Below are 18,725 nucleotides of genomic sequence, written 5' to 3' on the forward strand. Positions count from 1 at the left end.
GTGACCCACGAGTGCTGAGACCTCACTTCCGGGCTCGAGTTTATTTAGGGACCCGGGTGCGCAGCCTCAGAGCGGCAGGTACAGCGAGTAGTCCGAGAGCACCCAGCGGCGGGCCGGGCGGCCCGTGCGGCCGATCATGGGCAGCTTCTGCACGTAGCGGGAGGCCGGGCTGGGCCCGTATGGCGCGGGGAAGGCCGTCTGGAAGAGGCGCCCACGGCACCGCCTCCCGGCCTGCCGCCCGGCGATGATGAAACGGAAATGGGGGGCGCCGCGCGGGGCGAAACGGCTCTTCTGGAAGACGTCGCGGGTGCCAGCACCGGGGCCCTGCTGCCGGGGCGCCCCCCGCGCCCGGTGCACGCGCGGCAGCGGCCTGTTGTCAGAGGTGGCGGGCGCAGAGGCCGACGGAGGGCCGCTACCCCGGGGGCTCTCGTCACCCTGCGGGCTGACCATGGCGTTAGCCGTCAGCTGGGGCATCTTCCGCACGGAGTCTGGGGCCGCCGCCGGCTCCTTCTTGTCCCCGGGCGGCCTGGGGGCCGTAGGCGCGGGCTGACCCGTGCCGAAGCGGGTGGCCAAGCTGTCACCAAAGAAAGCGTAGAGCTCTCGGTAGATGTCCGCCAGGGTCACTGAAGGGGAAGGTTCCTCCGGCCCCGCGCCTCCTGGTGGCAACGGGAGGCCAGACCCAAAGCTCGGCTCTGCGCTGCCCCCGGAAGGAGACTCCTGCAGGAGAAGGCTGTCCCAGGGCAGGTCCTCCGCACGCCGGCTCCCCCTGCCACCGGGGCCCCTCTTGCTGGGGAATGCCACCTGGGCCTTCATCTTCAGCAGCCGCTCCACGGCCACCTGGAAGAGCAGAGGAGTTAGGATACGCAAGTACAAGGAGGAACCCGGGCCCATCCAGTATTCCAGCATAAGCCCGCTGAGCTCCTGCAAGGGAGGGAGGCGGGAAGGGGCTGGCACTCACCAGAATGGCTCCGTAGACCTTGTGCCCATCTGCTTTAACCTGGGCGTTAGATACTGAATAGTCATCCAGCACAGCTTGCAGATTGGTCCAATAAGTGGACAGGTGTGGGTAGAGGACTCGTTCTACTGCCTGGAAGGGGGAGAGAGGGATGCAGTGAGGGCCGCCTTATTGCAGCTCCAGTATGCGCTTTCCCACGAAAGACCTTTTATCTCCCACATTGGACAGGGCTCAGTCCTCCTAAATTCCCTGCCTGTCATACCCAACCAACATTTATTTTGGCCCAAGCCTTCAGTAAGCACTGGGAATAAAGATCGGGTGTGAAGACAGACAATATAAAATGACTCCACTATAACTGACGTGCCATATCACTGACATAAGGGCTAAGAGGGTATTTTGTTTGCCAACAGCTACGTTAATGCAGTCAATAGGCAAGCACTGTCCTTTTTGCTGGCCTTTGATGGATCAGAGGCTTTGGTTAGTCACCCACAGCCTAAGCACTTGGAAATGTTGACAAAGTGACATTTCCTAGGAACATGTAACTTGCTGCAGGCTCAAGATACATGAAAGCTTAAATGATTCTATAGCTATAGTAGTTAAAAATCAAGCCAGAATTTACAAAGTCTACAGGCATTCACAGGAAAAAAGCATCTCAATATTATTAAATATAAAAAAGAAACCCTCCCTACGTCATTCCATAAGGCCAATGTAACCCTGACCCAAAAACCAAACAAGGACAGGGTACGAGGGGAAACAGGATTGATTTCACTCATGACTATACAGTCCTTTAAAATTTTAGTGAACGCAAGAGCTTTTGGAAAATGCATTCCATTCCAATAGAGTTTTGGATCTTTATTTAAAGACTACCACGACCAAACTGAGTTTATCCTAGAAATGTAAAGATGGTTTACTGTCAGAAAATCTCAGCCTGGCACTCCGTGGCAGCCACTGAGAGCAGACTCCCCTCGTTTACACACCTCACTCCACTTCCTCTGCAGCCAAGTCTAACACACCCCATAATAGCTGTGAGACTGAGAAATCTGGTGTCGAAATTGAAGACAGAAACACAGGAGAAAAATCCACTGCCTTTGAAAGAAAAAAAAATTACAACGAAGGCTGCCCCTGCCTCTCCCATCTGCCTGTCTGGGTGGCAGGGAGGCAGGGAAGGAAAAGAACTTGCAAGGAAGGAGCTAGGGGGAATGACAGGAAATTCAGAGTCACAACCAAGCTGGTCCAAGGTGTCCTGCATGCTGTAAAATGCAGTTTAATCAGAGTGCCATTTTTTCTTGTTCAAATGATTTTAATTATTGGAATGCCCAATTTTTTAAATATGCAAATAAGTTTTAAAAAGCAGGGGGGGGGGAATCTATATACAATTAATCACATTAACAGATAAAGCAGAGAAACCAATTCATTTCAAAAGATACAGAAAAAGCACTTGATGCCCCAACTGGTGTGGCTCAGTGGATTAAGCGCCAGCCTGCAAACCCAAAGGTTGCTGGTTCAATTCCCAGTTGGCGCATGCCTGGTTGTGGGCGAGGTCCCCAGCTGGGGGCAAGCAAGAAGCAACTGATCAATGTATCTCTTGCACACTGATGTTCCCTCTTTCCCTCCCTTACCCTCTCTCTAAAAGTAAATAACATCTTTAAAAAAAAATTTCAACATAAGTTCAACATAAATTAATGATAACATAATTTTCTTGATCTGAGAGAGGTTACCTATAAACACACAAAGTAAACAGCCTCAATGGGAAAGATTATTAGCAATTCTTTTAAAACTGGAAATGAGACAAAAGTTGCCTATTATGTGAAATGGTATTAGTGGTCCTAGCAATGAAATAGTAAAAAGAAATTAAATGCCTTAGGGTTAGAAGAGATACACTAAAGCTGTCATTATTTGTACACGATACGACTGATCTACATTAAAAACCCCCGAGAATCTACAGACTGAAATGACAGCTGGGTAAAGTAGCAGAATCAGCACACACGTCAACTGCTTCTGCACACCAGTAAGAAATACCACGGAAAGACCGCACTACAGCAGCGGCAAGGAACAGCAAGGTCCCAGGGCGAAATGCAATATAGTATAGGTGGGTTTTCTTCAGGGAAAGCTATGAAAAGATCATGAAAGAGCGAAAGACCTAAAAAAAGGACATATACTTGTGGACAAAAGAAATTAATATTAATGATGTCAATTCTCTCAAAAACTGATCTAATAGATTCAGTGTGATTCCAGTGAAAATCTCAGTAGCATCAGACAGAATTTATTCCAGGCAGGCAAGAGTGGTTCAGCAGAAAGAAATCCATTCCCAGAACCTGTGAAATTCTCAGAACTAAGATTGGCTAGTCTCTACAGATGCTGAAAAGGTATTGACCAGCTCAATTATCTATTCCTGTTTAAAATAGACTCAATACAAGAGGAATGAAGGGTAGTTTCTTAACATGATAAAGTAGAATGGGCAGGAATTTATGAAATCATGTATTAGTATCTGCCATGTGGGACTTTTGTAAGGATACGATGTTTGCATACAGAAAGTCAGCCCATGTCACTCCAATTCAATAAAAAGAAGCAAATAAATAAAAAGAAAAAATAGCTCTGGCTGGTGTGTAAGCGCAGGCCCACAAACCAAAAGGTTGCTGGTTTGATTCCCCACCAGGACTCATGCAGGCCAGGTCGTGCCAAAAGCAACCCATTGATGTTTCTCCCGCATATTGATATTTGTCTATCTCTTTCTCTCTCCCTCCCCCTCTCTCAAAAAATAAAAATAAAAAAAATTTTAATAGAAATATCTAATTAACTTGGACATAGCATTAAAAAAAAATAGAAAGGCTATCACTGAGGCCTACGGCAGGAACTCAATACCCAGCAGCAGCAAGCACATACCACTTTATGATAAAAGACACACGAATACTGTTTCTAGAGACAAACCAGAGCTCTAATGGCTCCGTGAGAAAGGCCAGGGTCCTCACCTTCCAGCCAAGGGCATGCAGCCCCACCACAGCCCCGTAGTGAGAGCAGAGAGGCCGCACAGGGTCTGCCAGGACCTTCTGAAGGGAGAGCAGGATCTGCTGATACAGCCCACTCACAAGGTCCCCGTGCGTCCTGTGGGAGCAACATGCAGTCAGAGGGGGTGAGGTGTGATTCAAGTCACAGCACAGAAGAAACAGCACTTGTCTGGCACTCTGGGGTAAGTGAACAGGGTGGCTAGGGGTGACGTGCCTGGGACCTGAAGGCTGAAGGACCAGAGCCTTGGCGTACGCGTCACCCATTTGTAGAATCCCGGTATGCAACGGGGTGCTGACAGGGAAGCTCTCAACACAAAGAGCCTCAAAGCCTGCATGTTAACCCCACCTCCCTACTCCAACCCAGTCAGCTCTGCAGCTGCCCCACCCTTTATTCAGCTCTTGGCCCGGCAACTACCAGAAGATGTGGCTGAGAAGCAGGGCAGCCCCATCTCGCAGAGTCCAGTGGTCATTCAGGGGGTTGATGGAGGCCGCCAGTGGCTCCAAGACGCAGTAGAGGACACTGCCCACCAGGGAGCGGACGTAGGGCCCCAGGCAGAGGTGTGGGTTTCGAACCAGGCTCCGCGCCACTTGCAAGAGCCGGTGCAGTTGCTCCAAATCATGGCTCACAGATTTCACCTGTTGGTAGGAGAGGGTTGCTTAGGGGGACGCCAGGGTACACAGCAGCCTGCCGTTCTGATGGCACCTGCCATGAGCCCTGTGTGCTGCTGGGCCAGCGCCTCCCCCCAAAGCGTTCCCCCTTGCCCCAGCCTGCTCACTCACCCCACTGACCACATAGACAAAGTAAGGCAGGAGTGCTGCGATCTTGGAGTTGGTCTGCAGGTCCTGGAGAGCAATCTGAAAAGGAAGGGGCCAGACTGTGCTGCATCACCAGCCCCAGGTAGAAAGTAATCTTTTCTTTTAAAGGTCAGTTTGGCACATATATACTAAAGTTTTAAATGTTTATACTGTGGCCCTGGCTGGTGTGGCTCAGTGGATTGAGCACTGGCCTGCGAACCAAAGGGTTGCTGGTTCGATTCCCAGTCAGGGCACGTGCCTGGGTTGTGGGTCAGGTCCCCAGTAGGGGGTGCGTGAGAGGCAACCACACATTGATGTTTCTCTCCCTCTTTCTCCCTCCCTACCCCTCTCTCTAAAAATAAATAAAATCTTTTTAAAAATAAAAACTAGTTTTTATTAAAAAAAAAATAATCCTAAAACAGAGGCCACATGGTTGAACAGACCACCAAATGATCCCACATCTGAACTGGACAGAAGGGGACTGACCAGCAAGGCCTGTGGGGCCCCAGAGGCTAACGCAGCAGGGGCTGGTGTGAGGCCTGCGGACGAAGGACTGAAGAGCAGGCCTGGCCGGTGGTGTGGATGCCACACTCAGCCCCAGGTCAACAGACACTCCAAGAGCAGGCTCTGGACTTAAGGAGTGGGGAGACTGATCACCTGAGCCCCCACAGGGCCCTGCTGAGCTGCCGCTTCCCCTGAGGGACAGTCTCCCAGAGCAGGAAGGGGAATCAGTCCTGCAGAAGACCAGTCTCGGGGGGCCACACCTCCCCACGTAGAGCAGCTCCTACACACGTCAGTCAGTCAGTCAGTGTGGAGAGGACAGAACTCAGGTATCTGAGAATTTCATGACAATGCAGAAGCTGCACTGTATGTCCCAAATCGGGGTGCACTCGCTCACCTTCATCAGCTGTGGATCATCTCCCAGTACAGCCCGAGTCACTTGCTGATAGTACTTGAGAAGGTCATCAGTCAGTGAAGACACAGCGCTGGGCACTGCAAGACGACAGGCAAGAGGCGTCAGGGTGGAGAGCCCAGGCCTCTCTTGGCCCCCCTTGCCTGCCCACCCCCACAACCACCATCCTCACACACCCCACCCCACCCCCCCGAAGAGCCTGTTGAGACAGGACTCCCAGAGCACAGAGCTGCGACAGCCACTCTCAGCAGCCTAACCTCACAAGCCCTCCACACCTCTCTGCCCTGTATGCTGCCTCCCATTCTCTGCCAGGCAAATTCCTGCTCACTCCTTAAGCCCCAAGTTTGGCTCAGCAGACTCTGGTAGTGAGCACAGCCCCTCCGGGACCCCAGCATGCTGCTGGACTTGTGTGCTAGCTCCCAACACGTGGCTTCGTGATTGGTTACCGGTCAGTGCGCCCATCTCCAGCTCTGAGTCCTCTGGAGGGACCAGCGCTCCCTCAGAACAGTGTGTCCATAAACACTTGTCAGATAAAGACTCAGGGGTGTAGGGGCACCACCCTCACCTCCTAAGGGAAGAAGGTTCAACCAGAGGGCCCGTTCCCCACAGGACACCTTACCCGATCCTTGAGGTGCCAGGTTCCCTTTGCCATCTAGGTAGGAGACATGGACTAGAACCAGAGCAGAGAGACAGCTCAGCCTGCGGCTCTGGCCCTCGCCATACCACCCACCCCTCTGAGCTGTGCCCTACCCACCAGCCAGCCCACCCCCACTCCTCTGACAGCCCAGCCCTCGTCCCCGGCCCATGAAGGACCCCAGCATTCACCTCTCACAGCCGTCTCAGCACAGCCTTTGGGGATGTTGGTGGCCAGGGCCAGCTCAACCAGGTTCACCTCTCGGTCTTCGGGGAAGTAGAGCTCACCCTCCCTGGCGGGGCGCAGGGGCAGCACCTCCTGGGATCCGTAACCACACACAGCCTGAGCACAGAGAGGATCGGAGAGCAGGCTGAACCCAGGGAGGAAAGAGGCGCTCTCCTGACCAGGGCAGGGAGCCCCGTTTGAGGGGAGTCTAGAAACGCTGAGAAAAGGGGGGATGCCTGCGGCTTCAAGCCCATCTCTGGGAACTTGGCCGAAGCATCCAGTGCTCACTGGGTCAAGAGGCAGAACGTGGTTCCTCCTCCCAGATCCATCAGGGCTCTGAGCCCCACCCCAGGCTACTCATCCTCTTCCTCACACTCACGCGACTTTGAAAACGCCACTCTGTTCTGAACATGACCTTCTCCCCTTGACTCCCCAGCCCAGAACAATTGTGCCGGACATTCTAACACCCACACTGTGCTCAGGCTCCTCCCTGACCCAGAACACCCTCTTTTCCTCCTGGCTCTGGCTCCGTCTAACACGAGCCTCCCTTGATGGGCCAGGTCAAGTCCCATCTCTTCCGAAGCCTTCCCTACCCGCCTGGCCCCTGTGGCCTCCCCTCCCTCTGTTCTGAACTCCCAGACCGCAGGGGCCGGGCTGGCCCCTATCCTGCGGTTGCTCTGAGCTTTCCTTGCTGTGTGCATTTGGTCTCCGAGTCTCACAGCATTGCCGGCCCTGAGCTCAGCATGGAGGCAGGCTCATGCCAGCTGAGCCCCCTGCAGCCTGTGCCCCACTCACCTCCACGCTGCTCCATCTGAGGGCCCTGTTGAAATCTTCCACGGTCAGCTTCCGTCGTTTGGTGTGTTTCATGAACTGGGAGCTATTCTGGGAGGGGAGGAACAGAGTTGGGGAACAGGGAGCAGGGTGGGCGGGGTCCTGGGTGGGCGGGGCCCGGGTACAGAGAGGCAGCCTGGCGGGGAGGCAAAAAGGATACCAGACCAGCGACCAGAAAGCCTGGACTGCAGCTCGGCGCTTATGCAGGTCATGGCCCCTCTCTGGGCCTCGGTCTCTCACATGCAGGACGTGACTGTGAACCTGCCTGGATGCCCAGCAGGGCTGCTGTGAGCAGCACACGAGCTCAGCGAGTGCTGTCTGCAGGAAGGGGAGCCCTGGGAAGGGCAGGACAGCCTCCTCTGTATTCCCTCAAAGCACAGAGGAGGTGCCCGACATGTTTGGTGAGTAAACCCCTGTGGGAGGAGGTACCCAAGGAGAGTTGGGGGTAGCGGGCGTGGAGAGTGCGTACCTGGGTGGCCTCCCTGAGACGGTAGCACACATCCTCTGCGAGCAGGGCCGCCACCTCATCGCTCAGCTCCAGGCCCGTGCTCTCTGCCATGAGTCGGACTGACTCCCGAGGGATCTCCACAAACCGCCGCTCTTCCCGTTCTGACATGGCCCCGGTGGAGCTGACAGTGGGGAGAGGATGTCTGAAAAGCCACCCTTCCCCCTCAGCCCAGGAGCCTGACTCAGGGCTTTCGGAACCGGTCTTGCAGCTCCTGCTCCAGAACCCCCAACCGAGGCGCCATAAAGGCTCTGAGTGTCCAGGTGAGGAAACACATGTGAACTGGGCCAGAGGGCGGACAACAGTGACACCTGAGAAAGTGCCTGGCCTTGGGATCCACAGAACTGGGTCCAGCCCTGCCCGCCACTTCCTATGCGAAGTTGGCTGAGACCTTATTCAGTCTGAGCAACTGGTGTCTGAACTGTAAGTCAAGGCAATAACCCCTGCCCTCTGGAACTCACAGGGTTGAGCAGAGAATGAGACGATATATGAGAAAGTCCGGGGCCGAAAGGCCACGCAAATGGGAGACGTTACCACCCTTCACCATGAACAAAAACTTCATGCCTTCTTCCTTCTGATTCTTGCTACAACCACTATCTACTAAATCTTGATGAAAAAAAATGCTTTACCTGGCATTCCTTTGCTCAAAAATCTTCACTACTTCCCCACTGATTATGAAAGGTCAGCCCAAACTTCCCAGCGTGACACTCCATGTTTGGTCCCAAGTCCCCAGAGCTGTTCAAGCTGATCGCTCCTCCCAGTAAGTCAGGCCTGGTGTCTCCCCGCCTGCCTAAGCCCTGCCCCGGTGCTCAGGCTGGTCTGCTGCCCCCTCCACTGCAAAGCCCCCACTCCCTCCTCTTTGCTAGGACAAACCCAGTCTCTCCTTTGAGGTCTGCCTGACCCATCTGCCATCTGGGACAGTCAGGCGTTTCATGGCTGGGTTTTTGCCTATGTGTCTGGTCTTCCCCAGTCTGGCTGCAAGGCCCAAAAGTAGGAACCTGCTCTTCGGTTTAGAGGATACAGCAGAACAAGAACCTAATAGAAAACTGCGGCTGCAACCAACTCCAACGACACGCAACACAGTTAGAAGATGGGTCCCCAGGGGCCAACGTGAGGCATCAGCCCGTGGGCAGCAAGGCTGAGCTCCTCAGTGATGCACCCAGGCCCTGCCCCACTACTCCTCTCCGGCAGGACTCACGGGGTCACCAGGGCCTCCAGGTCCCTAAACCCAGTGGGTGTCCTCCTGGCCTCCCTACAGCCTTTCTCCCGATGGGTCCCCATCGCCCTTGGAATAAATAAAGGACAAACCGTGGGTCCAAGGCCCTGCATGCGGGCCTACTTCTGCTGCACCTCTTCCCACTGCACCTCTTCCCACTCTATCTCGTGTTCTGCGTTCCTGCCCGTGGCCTCTTTTCATTTCCTCAAAAACACCTTATTTTAGGATGGCCGTACATTCTGTTTCCTCTACTTGAAATGCTCTCCCGCGCCCCGATCCCTTGGTCTAGTGAATGCCGATGTGCTTCCGCAGATCTCAGTTCAAACGTCACTTGCTCAGGGAAGTCTCCTCAGACCCCCGCGATGTCCCAGCACTTTGTCTTCCCAGCAATTATCAGTTTGTAATTATATATTTGTGTAACTCTTTAAAGAAAATTGTACTTTTAGAGAGAGGGGAAGTGGGGGCGGGGGAAGAGAAACACAGATGTGCCAGAGAAACATCAATCAGTTGCCTCTCACGCCCCCAACCCAGGCATGTGCCCTGACCAGGGAATCGAACCTGCGACCTTTCAGTCTGCAGGAAGACGCCCCACCAATTAGGGCTACCTCCCCACTAGATTGTAACCTCCAAGCCAGCACGGATGAGGCCTGGTTGCTCACCTTTGCATCCCTAGCAGTGTCAGGCACACCGTCAGCACATCATCCGCCCTCAAGAAACACTGGCTGAAAAATGAATAAAGAAAAGCTATTTTTCCAAGCACATGCCATGCCTGAGGCACTGAGCTAAGTGCTTATATCTCATTTTACCCTCATTAACAAAGAGATGGGTGTTATATAAGCATTGTGTCTATTTCACCGCCAAGGAAATCGTATCTCCGAGAGGTAAAATGTTAAATGACTTGCCCAAGATCATCCAGCGAGCACCAAGTGAGGAGCAGGGACTCAAACCCTCGTTCTTAATCGTGAGATGTGGACGGCTGTGTGGGAAGCAAGGCCTAAATTCCCAGCGCGAAGACCTGGCGTTGGGAGACCCGCCAATAGATAACTGTTGAGTCTCTCGTCTCCCCATCTGTGAAATGGGAGCGCGAGTCCTGCGCCGCGAAGGCGTGGAGGGAGTTTCCCTATTTTGTGCCCACAGTAAGACCCACGAAGTCCGGCCTCGGACCAAGATCTCCCGCCCCTCAACCTCCCCTCGGCATCCTCGGTCATTACCCACACTGGTAAGGAAGGGTGGGAACCGACCTCTACCAGCCGCGGTGCTGCGCATCCTCCCACCCAGCTTCGCTCATCCTAGATCCTGAGGTGGTGGGGTGCAGGAGGTCAAGGGTTACCGAGCTCGGGTCACGTGGTCAGCGAAGGGGGCGGGCACCCAGCGCTGCGGGCTGTAAGGCGAGTCGGAGTGCACAGCCCGCAGCCGGACGGGGAGTCCTTGGGCCTGCTCACCTGAGGGCTCCGGCGACGAAGGTGGCTACCGAGAGGGCGGCGACAGCGGCAGCTGCTGTTCCCTCCCACCCGGTTCACACTAATTCCCTCTCTCAGCCCTCAGGCCCCGCACTCCACAAGCACATCCAATCGGCGAGCACCTTGCGAAGTTCCCGCCCCCAAGGGGGCTCCCAGCCATACGATTGGCCACTCTGAAGGTGCTGTGAAAGATCCAGGGGCCTTGGGGTCACGTGATCCTAAAGAGTCATACTTCTTAAAGCAACAGCCCTTTAGAGTTTGGGGAGTAGGTGTGTACGGTTCGGTGTACGTTTTAATAACCGTGTTCTCAAGAAAGGCGTCCCCATTCCCTTGGTTTTGTCTGCACCTTAGTTTCCGAGCACTTGCATTTATGCAACTACAGCAAAACTTTAGATTTTGGTGTGTGGCTTAGCTGCCCGTTTAGTGGAGCTCAATTTACCTCTCCCACATCACCTGCCACTTACCCTTCCCAAAGAATGGATGAGGCTCCAGGTGGGTATTCTCTGGGGCAGACGGGTCTTCTGACTTGGCCAAACCCACGTGCAAGCTCCAGACTCCAGGGCTTTGCTCATCCGGATACCCCACCTTGTATCTCCGTCCAATAAGACAAATATAAGCCCGCCCCTACCTCGCAGACTCTGGTGGTTTTACACGCACACATTTCCCCAAATTTGGGCAATTCTCAATTGAGAAACAAGTGGTCTTGAGTAAATGATGATATTTGGAGTCAGACCAAGCCAGGTTCAAATTCTAACACCGCTTTTGGGCAAATTACCTAATCACATTTCCCTCCCCCATCTACAAGCTGGGTAATAATACCCATCACAGAGTTACTGCAGATTGAGATGTCTGTGAAAGCACTTTGCAGAGTTGGTGGTTGTTCTTTCACTCACGCATCATGAGGCAGATAGAAAATTAATTTATGTTCATCCAAGATGGGATAGTTCGCATGGGCTATTCTTCATAGAATGGAGCTTTCTTCAGGGGAGTGGGCATGGATGTAATAACCGCACTCTCCCTCCCTCTCAGGGCAGATGCTGCTGCCTCTAGAAAAGATCCTTTGAGACCGGAGCTGGGAAAGCCAGATGGATGCGATTGGAGTTGCCATGGTAACACAACCCAAGGAGACTGTGACCCTGCTGAGTATTTTCCAGTCATGTTCAGAATGGCGTTTGGTAGTTTTAAGTATTGTGCTTGAATGCCAGGGTGTCTGTCCACCTATGCTCGAGGGGAAGGACTGAGGTTCTGACTCTGAGATCAGCTCAGTGAATCTGGGCTGCTGGTAGATCTTGCTAAAACGTTATTGAGCTGGATAGCCTTTGGCAACCTTGGAGGCAGGAGACAATTAAAGGAGTAAGGCTGAGAAGCCTGTGGGATGTTGGGAAACTATCCAAACTGTCTGGGGCTCATTTGCCCCCAATCTGAGTGGAGGCAAAGGCCTGGGGAAAGCAGTAGTTACAGGAAGCATGGCCACAAATGGGAGAAAGGTGGCCCCCACCCACTTCCCAGCCACCCAGTGCCTGACGGGAGCTATGATGGCTTCAGAGTGAAACTGACAGGTAAATAAATATATAAATAACTAACAGTCAAAGCCCACTACTCACTAGCTATGTGACCTTAGCCATGTTAGTTCATTTCCCTGACCTGTTTGCATCAACCATAAAGTGGGATAACAGACCTACTTCATGGCTTGTAAAAATTCGGTAACGTGTGTGAAGATGTACGAAGGATTCAGCAGCATTCAGCCGGCAGACACTCCTGTTGCTGTTGGCCTGTGATCTAAGACCTCTTTAACTGCCCAGCATCAAACTGTAAAGGATCAGAAGGGAGACCATTTCCAGGCCATCCCCCACCCCTGTCCTTCCCCTACACAGGGCCAGCCTTCTTGGTGGGGGCCACACTCCATATCCTTAGCAGCACCCGTCTGCTCATGTTCCATGAGCTGCTTCTCTCTCTCTCCATCAGTCTCTCACCTATAGGCTGGTCATTACTTCTAGGTTATCCCTGACACAACTTACAGGTGGGTGGACCCATTTGCAGACTTGAGAAGAATTTTATTCTCAGTGAAACACAGGGTATTTAGGGTCTGGAGAAAATCCCTGCAACCTGTGTAACCAACTCACAGTATGCGGTACCACAACTTTAGCACTGTTTCCGCTAGAAAATTCATTCCAAATCCAGCACAGTAACTTTCCTGGCTCTAACAAACTTGGAAAGCTGGCACAGTGCTGAGAGCTGGGGGTATAAAAATGAGAGGGAAGCATATGAATCTACAATTACCTCAATAAAATAATTGAAACTTTAATAATTAAAAAACAAAAAGGGAGACAGAAACAAAAAGGGAGACAGTAACAAAATGTTTCCTGACCCACTCCAAAGGTATGACTGAACAGCTTCTAGTGGTCCAGGAGTTGAGAAGGCAAAGTAAACAGAACCACATTCTTACTGTGTCCCGGGCCCTGTTCTAGATGCTTCCTATCAGGGTCTCTGGAACTTGGCACAACTGACATTGGAGGCCAAATAATTCTTTGCTGTGGAGGACTGCATATACATCATGCGATGTTCAGCAGCATCCTCGGCCTGTACCCACTATAAGGCAGTAACACCCCTACCCACTTGCGACATCCAAAAACATCATTGCCAAACATCCCCTGGGGGCCAAAATCACCTCAGATAATCGCCACTGCTTTATAAGCATTGTCTAATAGTAATTATGATTGAGTTGAATGCCTATCATGGACCAGGCTCTGTGCCAGCCACTTGCATTATACTAAGTCCTCACTGAATGCCATTGGTAGGTTCTGCGACTTTAAGTAAAATGACACATAAGGAAACCAATGTTAGGACAGACTGACTGACATGAAAGTAAGTTGCTAAGGGATCTCATCAATGTTATAATGAAACAATGCTGAACAGAACAATGTTGAAAGAAACATTATTCAAGGACCTGCTGTATGATCTCTGCCGGTAGCAGCAACCACCCAAAAGAGGGTGGTATGCCCATTTTACAATGCAGAAACTTAAACCACCTGGCTAGGACCAAAGCCAGTTGTTCTGTGTCAATCCAAATACCAAGCTTTCTGCTGCACAGCTCTGCTTCCCAAGCAAGTCAAGGAAAGCTGCAAATGAAAAGAAAGGACTGACTGAGACCTGCTAGATCAGGCAGCGAGCAGGCAGGCTGGGAAAAGGCACACCAAGGTAGACAAACAGTGTTGCGAAGGCAGAGTGTGAGGGAGGGTAGTATGTTTAATTTTGTAGTCATTTCACCTATTTTTCTAGTGTTACCCTAAGGAGACTATGAGCCACTTCACACCTTCAGTAGAGTTTAGTACAGTGATTGCTCCGCACAGAAAGGCCTCTGGGGTTTATGTACCCAACCTAGGAAGGGCAGAGTTGGGACCCCACAGCCTGTGTTATTACTATCCTCTTGTTCCCCAGCAGTACTCTAGGTTATTTTTAAGGGGGAGGGAAGGGAAAATACTAGGAAACTACACTGGCGCTCGGAGTGGCTCTAATGATAATATCACTTGCTGGAAGCCAAAGATGCAACATCAGTGCCTTCTCGTCAATGAGATCGACTTTGGACCTCGGCATAAGGGTTAGTCAGATTCCCGGGGGGCTGAGGCATCAGGCCAAGCAAAGAGGGTCTAGTGAGCAGCCGCACCCCAGCCTTGTGAAAAAGAGCTGTTCTTAGCGAAGAAAGGAGATAACACTTCCATGAGAAGCAAGAGCCTTTTATGGTTAGAACGCACAGTCAAAATCTGCAAGTGGTGGCTAAACTGCAAGAAGAGCCGGATGCCTTCTGCCACAAGGAACCTTCCTTGCCTCCCCCCCACAGCAGCCAGACTGGGCCTCTGGACAACGTGGGAAGTGCGATAATCACACCTCCTAGACAAGGACCAAACAAAGAGGCCCAGGTGTTCAGCTCACGAGCCCTAGGAGAAGAGGAAATGCACATGAGTTATACTCAGTTTAGAGCAGCCAAAACACTTCCCATCCCAAAGGGCACATGTCCTGGATCTTCCAAGCAGACAGCACGACAGTTTCCTTCATCTGTGACTCAAGCATTAGATCCCATCTCCACCCCTGCCCCCACACACCCCTACCCCAGGCAACCCCCCTGGCATGCAGTCAGGCACTCACCCAAGTAATCGTCCATCAGGGAGCCGATAGCAAACTGTAGGTGGGAAGGTAAAAAGGAAATGAAGCCTAAGCAAGCAGAGAGCTATCCCCTAACCTTCCCAGGCCCAGGCCTTCTGCCCACCCATCCCCTCTTCATGGCAGAGGAGCACAAAAACCCCATGACATCTAGGTGGTACGAAATCAATAGCTCCCGGCTCTGCCTGGTGCAGGATGGGAGGTGGGCAAGAGACTCACGATGTCATTCTTATCCACACGGGTCCCCACAATCTTCAAGCGGATCTCATCATCCTGCTGAATCACAATGTCCTGGAGGAGAAGGAAACAGTGTAAGCAGACACCCCCCAGCCAGTACTCCCCCTCAGAGTGGCTCATTCCCTCCTTTCTCTCACCTACTTCTTCCTACCCGCTCACCTCATCCATCGTCTTGTAACATGGCGGGTTGGAGTTAGGGTCAAACTCCATCTCTGATGGGATGGACTGAAAAGGAAGTGGTACGGGGTCAGCACTTTAACGGGATGCTCCAGTAGGTGGTCATGAACGCATGTCTCTCCTTATCCCCACTTAGCGTGCCCAGACTTACATGTCGAGAGATGAAGCAGGACATAGGTCCAATCTCTGTGAAGAGTCCAACCTAGAAGGAAAATGAGGGATCCTTGCTTTTTCTTCTGACTCCAAAAGTCTTCTAAGCTTCCCATCTTCACCTAATTCTTAATCAATTCTCCATGTTTTGAAACCAATCAGAATTGTAGCATTTATTTTCATCTCTTTTTTTCAAGCCTTCATTTTAAGTTAAGCAAATATACTACAGCAGTGGAGAGCTGAGGCCTGGAACTTGTCTGTCCAGGGTTTGAACCCTCGTCAGTCACATGACCCTGGCCACTAGACTTAAATTCTCTAAGCTTACACTTCTATAAAAAGAGATAAAAGCACCCACCTCCCAGAGTCACTGTGAATCTTTTCAAATCACCTGGCCCACAGTAACTACTCAGTCAGTGGAGGCTACTATCGTTATGACTATTAATATTAACTTATATGCCCCTGAGTGAGGTAGGGTGAGGCCATACCATTGGACAGGTGAGAACTCTGAAACACAAGGAAGTGGCCTGGCCAAGGACACACCATTAGCAAATGAAGTTGGGACCCATACCACATCTTCTGAGGGACCACCCCACTGCCTCCCCTATGTCCGTTCTCACCTTGTTGACCTGAGTGACAACAGCATCCACGACTTCCCCTTTAAAGGGCCGGAAAACAATGGCTTTGTACTTAACTGGATAAAGGACAAAGCCTCGGCCTGGCTGGATCACACCAGCACCAATATTGTCAATGGTGGTGACAGCAATTACAAAGCCATACCTGCAAGGGGGACGACCAAGAGAAAGGCATTGCGTGTGAAAGAGCCTCTAAACCTTCTGCAACAAGAGTCAGTGAGCCTGGGGGTAGGGGGACGGCAAACAGGTAGTAAATGGCAACCCTGCTCCTGGAACGCATAATGTCCAAGACAGGACACTAATCAGCACCTGTAACGCCAAAGACTGCTCTCATAATTTCACAATAAATGTCCAAGAAGGCTGCAGTCCCTGAGCCAAGAGACCCTCAGAATCACGTGGGATGTACTAACATGCAGATTCCCAGGCATGTTGCCAGAGACTCAAGATCATGTAGTGATAAGATGATGCTCAGGAACCTGCATGTTCAAGAAACACCCCAGGTTATTCTAATGATGGAGGGCACGTACTCCACAGCCCTCTGCTCATCCCAGCTCACGCACATCACCATGTGAGAGTCCACTCCACGCAGAGCCCAGAGATGGGCCACCTCAGGTTCCTGGGCATGGGACATAGAGAAAACCAGCCGAATCACAGACAGAGAGCAGACACCCGCACAGTGATCAGACTGTGAGCCCCACAAGGTCTGGCCTCATTCTATCTCTCACTGCATCGTTCCCAGTGACCGACACAGGACCGGACACACAACTGGAGCTTTACAGATGTTTGCGGAGTAAATGACGACCAATCTCAGCTGATGGAACAAAGTCTTGTGAAGCAGCTTTGCAGAGGGCTCCATGGGAACCCAAAGCAGGAAGCACCGGATTGCACGGGGCGCCTAAGAGTGTGTGAGAGGGTTCCCCAGGGTAGGTGTCAGGACGTTGCATAATGAGTAGGAGTTGGGGAGGGGCTGCAGGCATAGGGTGTCTAGGGTGTCGTACGCATATTTATGCTTATCATTGGCCAGGGGGCATGGAGAGCGCGGCACTCACTTGCCGGTGCAGGTCCCCTCCACCTCGGTGAAGAGCTTCTGCTTCACTGTGTTAAGCAGGTTGGGGCCGAAGTAGCGCGGGTGCAGCAGGATCTCGTGCTCCAGGGAGATCTGCGGAGAAAGTGGAATGGAGACCAGGCGAGGCACAGCAGGAAGATGGAGCAAGAAGCGGCCACTCGTCCAGGCGCCCCACCTCTCTTCTCCTCTTGACCGTGCCCTCCGCCCCCCGGTGCCCTGCTCACGTGGTAGAACATCTTCCCGAACGAGTTAGGAGAACAGCTCAGTCTAAACCTTCCCTGGCAGCGACGCCTCCCGCGCAACCGGAAACACACTCAGCCGCCCCAACCCAGCTTCCGGTCTTCGGCGGATCAGATCGGACCCCGCTGTCGTAGGCGGAGACTCCGTGAAGCCCCGCCCCTCCCTGCTGACCAGCAATCCAACAGCAGGCTCTCTTAAATTAACCGTGCCCGGAATAGATGCTCAATAAGTACTTTTAAACGGAATTAATGAAAGATGGTATAAATAACGCGCTTTAGCAGAGTGCATTCATTTAAACCTCTGGGTAGATGGTATCAGAATTGAGTTAAATTGCAGGACTCCCAGCTGGTATCTGAGGATTGCTTGGATGTGTGTGCTGGGGAGCAGGGAAAACATCGTAATTGGAGTCAAAACCATTAGTAATAAATACTTAAAGCTAATCACTCCCTACTCATATAATTGTATGCGTAGGTATAAGCGTTCCATTCTGTGACATCCTCTCCAGCACTTGGTATTGTCAGCAGGGTTTGCTTATTTGTTTAGCCATTTTAATATCTATGTGGTAGTTATCTCATTGTGATTTTAATTTTCATTTCCTCAATGACTAACAATGTTGAACACCTTTTCATGTGCACATTTGCCAAAAACATAAATATTAGCCCTTGCTGGTGTGGCTCAGTGGATTGAGTGCCTGCCTAAGAACCAAAGGGTCGCTGGTTCAGTTCCCAGTCAGGGCACATGCCTGGGCTGCAGGCCAGGTCCCCAGTAGGGGGCGCGCGAGCAGCAACTACACATTGATGTTTCTCTCCCTTCTCCCTCCTTTCCCCTCTCTCTAAAAATAAAGAAATAAAATCTTTAAACAAAATAAAAATAAAAACAACAATCATATCAGAACACTTTCTTCCTTAAAACCCACTAATGGCTTCCAATAAACTAAGAAAATACAAACTCCTCACTGTGGCTAATAAATCCCATGCCTATCCACCTGTGTGAGGCCAGATTTTCCTCATATAATCAAAACAATATCTCACAATGGCTTGAAAACAGAAGCCCACTGTCTTCTATTAAGCCAGACATTAAAGAAAATTGGAAAAATGTAAAACAATGCCACTATTTTCACTACATGTTTTTTTGGAGAAAATAATTTTCCAAAAAAGATAAAAATGTTACTTATATTGGTTTTACTTCCTATACAATAAACAGTGTATGGCTTGGAAGAACATCTTGAAGAGCTGGGGTCTCAAGGCGAGGCCAGTGTGGCCTGCACGACTCTAGCACAAGGATGGACGGCGGATGAACTGCCCCTAATTCTGGTTAGGTCCGATTGGAAGGCTTGGCTGCAGACAAAGTGGAGATGCTTAGTGCTTAGTGTGGTGGGTGAAGGGGTGAGTAGTGGGTTACAGGCACTGAATTAATCCCCTGGTAACTCTGTCAACACATTGTTCCGGTCAGACAAGAGGCAGGTTTCATTAACTCTCAACGTACAGCCCTTTTCTTCGATTGTCTCGGGACTCTCAAAGATTTCT

At 51.6% G+C, this 18,725-nt stretch overlaps 2 protein-coding genes across 5 annotated transcripts; both read right to left on the minus strand.

The window, feature by feature from the left end:
* Positions 1 to 41: 41 nt before the first annotated feature.
* On the minus strand, positions 42 to 11,153 carry TAF6L (TATA-box binding protein associated factor 6 like). 4 transcript variants are annotated; one of them, XM_053925317.2, is made up of 14 exons: positions 11,004 to 11,153; positions 10,522 to 10,721; positions 9,982 to 10,094; positions 9,739 to 9,801; positions 7,828 to 7,987; positions 7,323 to 7,409; positions 6,494 to 6,644; positions 6,288 to 6,338; positions 5,654 to 5,748; positions 4,741 to 4,815; positions 4,376 to 4,596; positions 3,925 to 4,057; positions 959 to 1,087; positions 42 to 837 (listed from the first exon to the last, which is right to left on the minus strand). In XM_053925317.2, the coding sequence occupies exons 4-14, from the start codon at positions 9,744 to 9,746 to the stop codon at positions 67 to 69; spliced, it is 1,881 nt and encodes a 626-aa protein (XP_053781292.1). In that variant the 5' UTR covers positions 9,747 to 9,801; positions 9,982 to 10,094; positions 10,522 to 10,721; positions 11,004 to 11,153; the 3' UTR covers positions 42 to 66. The 4 variants fall into 4 exon arrangements, with proteins under 4 accessions (XP_053781292.1, XP_053781291.1, XP_053781293.1 ...); XM_053925316.2 differs by lacking the exon at positions 9,982 to 10,094 and having other exon boundaries at positions 11,004 to 11,152; XM_053925318.2 differs by lacking the exons at positions 10,522 to 10,721; positions 11,004 to 11,153 and adding an exon at positions 10,321 to 10,515.
* A 3,104-nt stretch (positions 11,154 to 14,257) lies between these two features.
* Positions 14,258 to 17,293, minus strand: POLR2G (RNA polymerase II subunit G). Its single transcript, XM_024574453.4, has 8 exons — positions 17,184 to 17,293; positions 16,943 to 17,052; positions 15,879 to 16,038; positions 15,263 to 15,313; positions 15,094 to 15,159; positions 14,917 to 14,988; positions 14,683 to 14,716; positions 14,258 to 14,474 (listed from the first exon to the last, which is right to left on the minus strand). Exons 1-8 carry the CDS (start codon positions 17,193 to 17,195, stop codon positions 14,461 to 14,463), a joined length of 519 nt encoding a protein of 172 aa, XP_024430221.1. The 5' UTR covers positions 17,196 to 17,293; the 3' UTR covers positions 14,258 to 14,460.
* Positions 17,294 to 18,725: the final 1,432 nt, after the last annotated feature.

Source organism: Desmodus rotundus, chromosome 5, assembly GCF_022682495.2.
Source record: "Desmodus rotundus isolate HL8 chromosome 5, HLdesRot8A.1, whole genome shotgun sequence".
Lineage (NCBI taxonomy): Eukaryota > Metazoa > Chordata > Mammalia > Chiroptera > Phyllostomidae > Desmodus > Desmodus rotundus.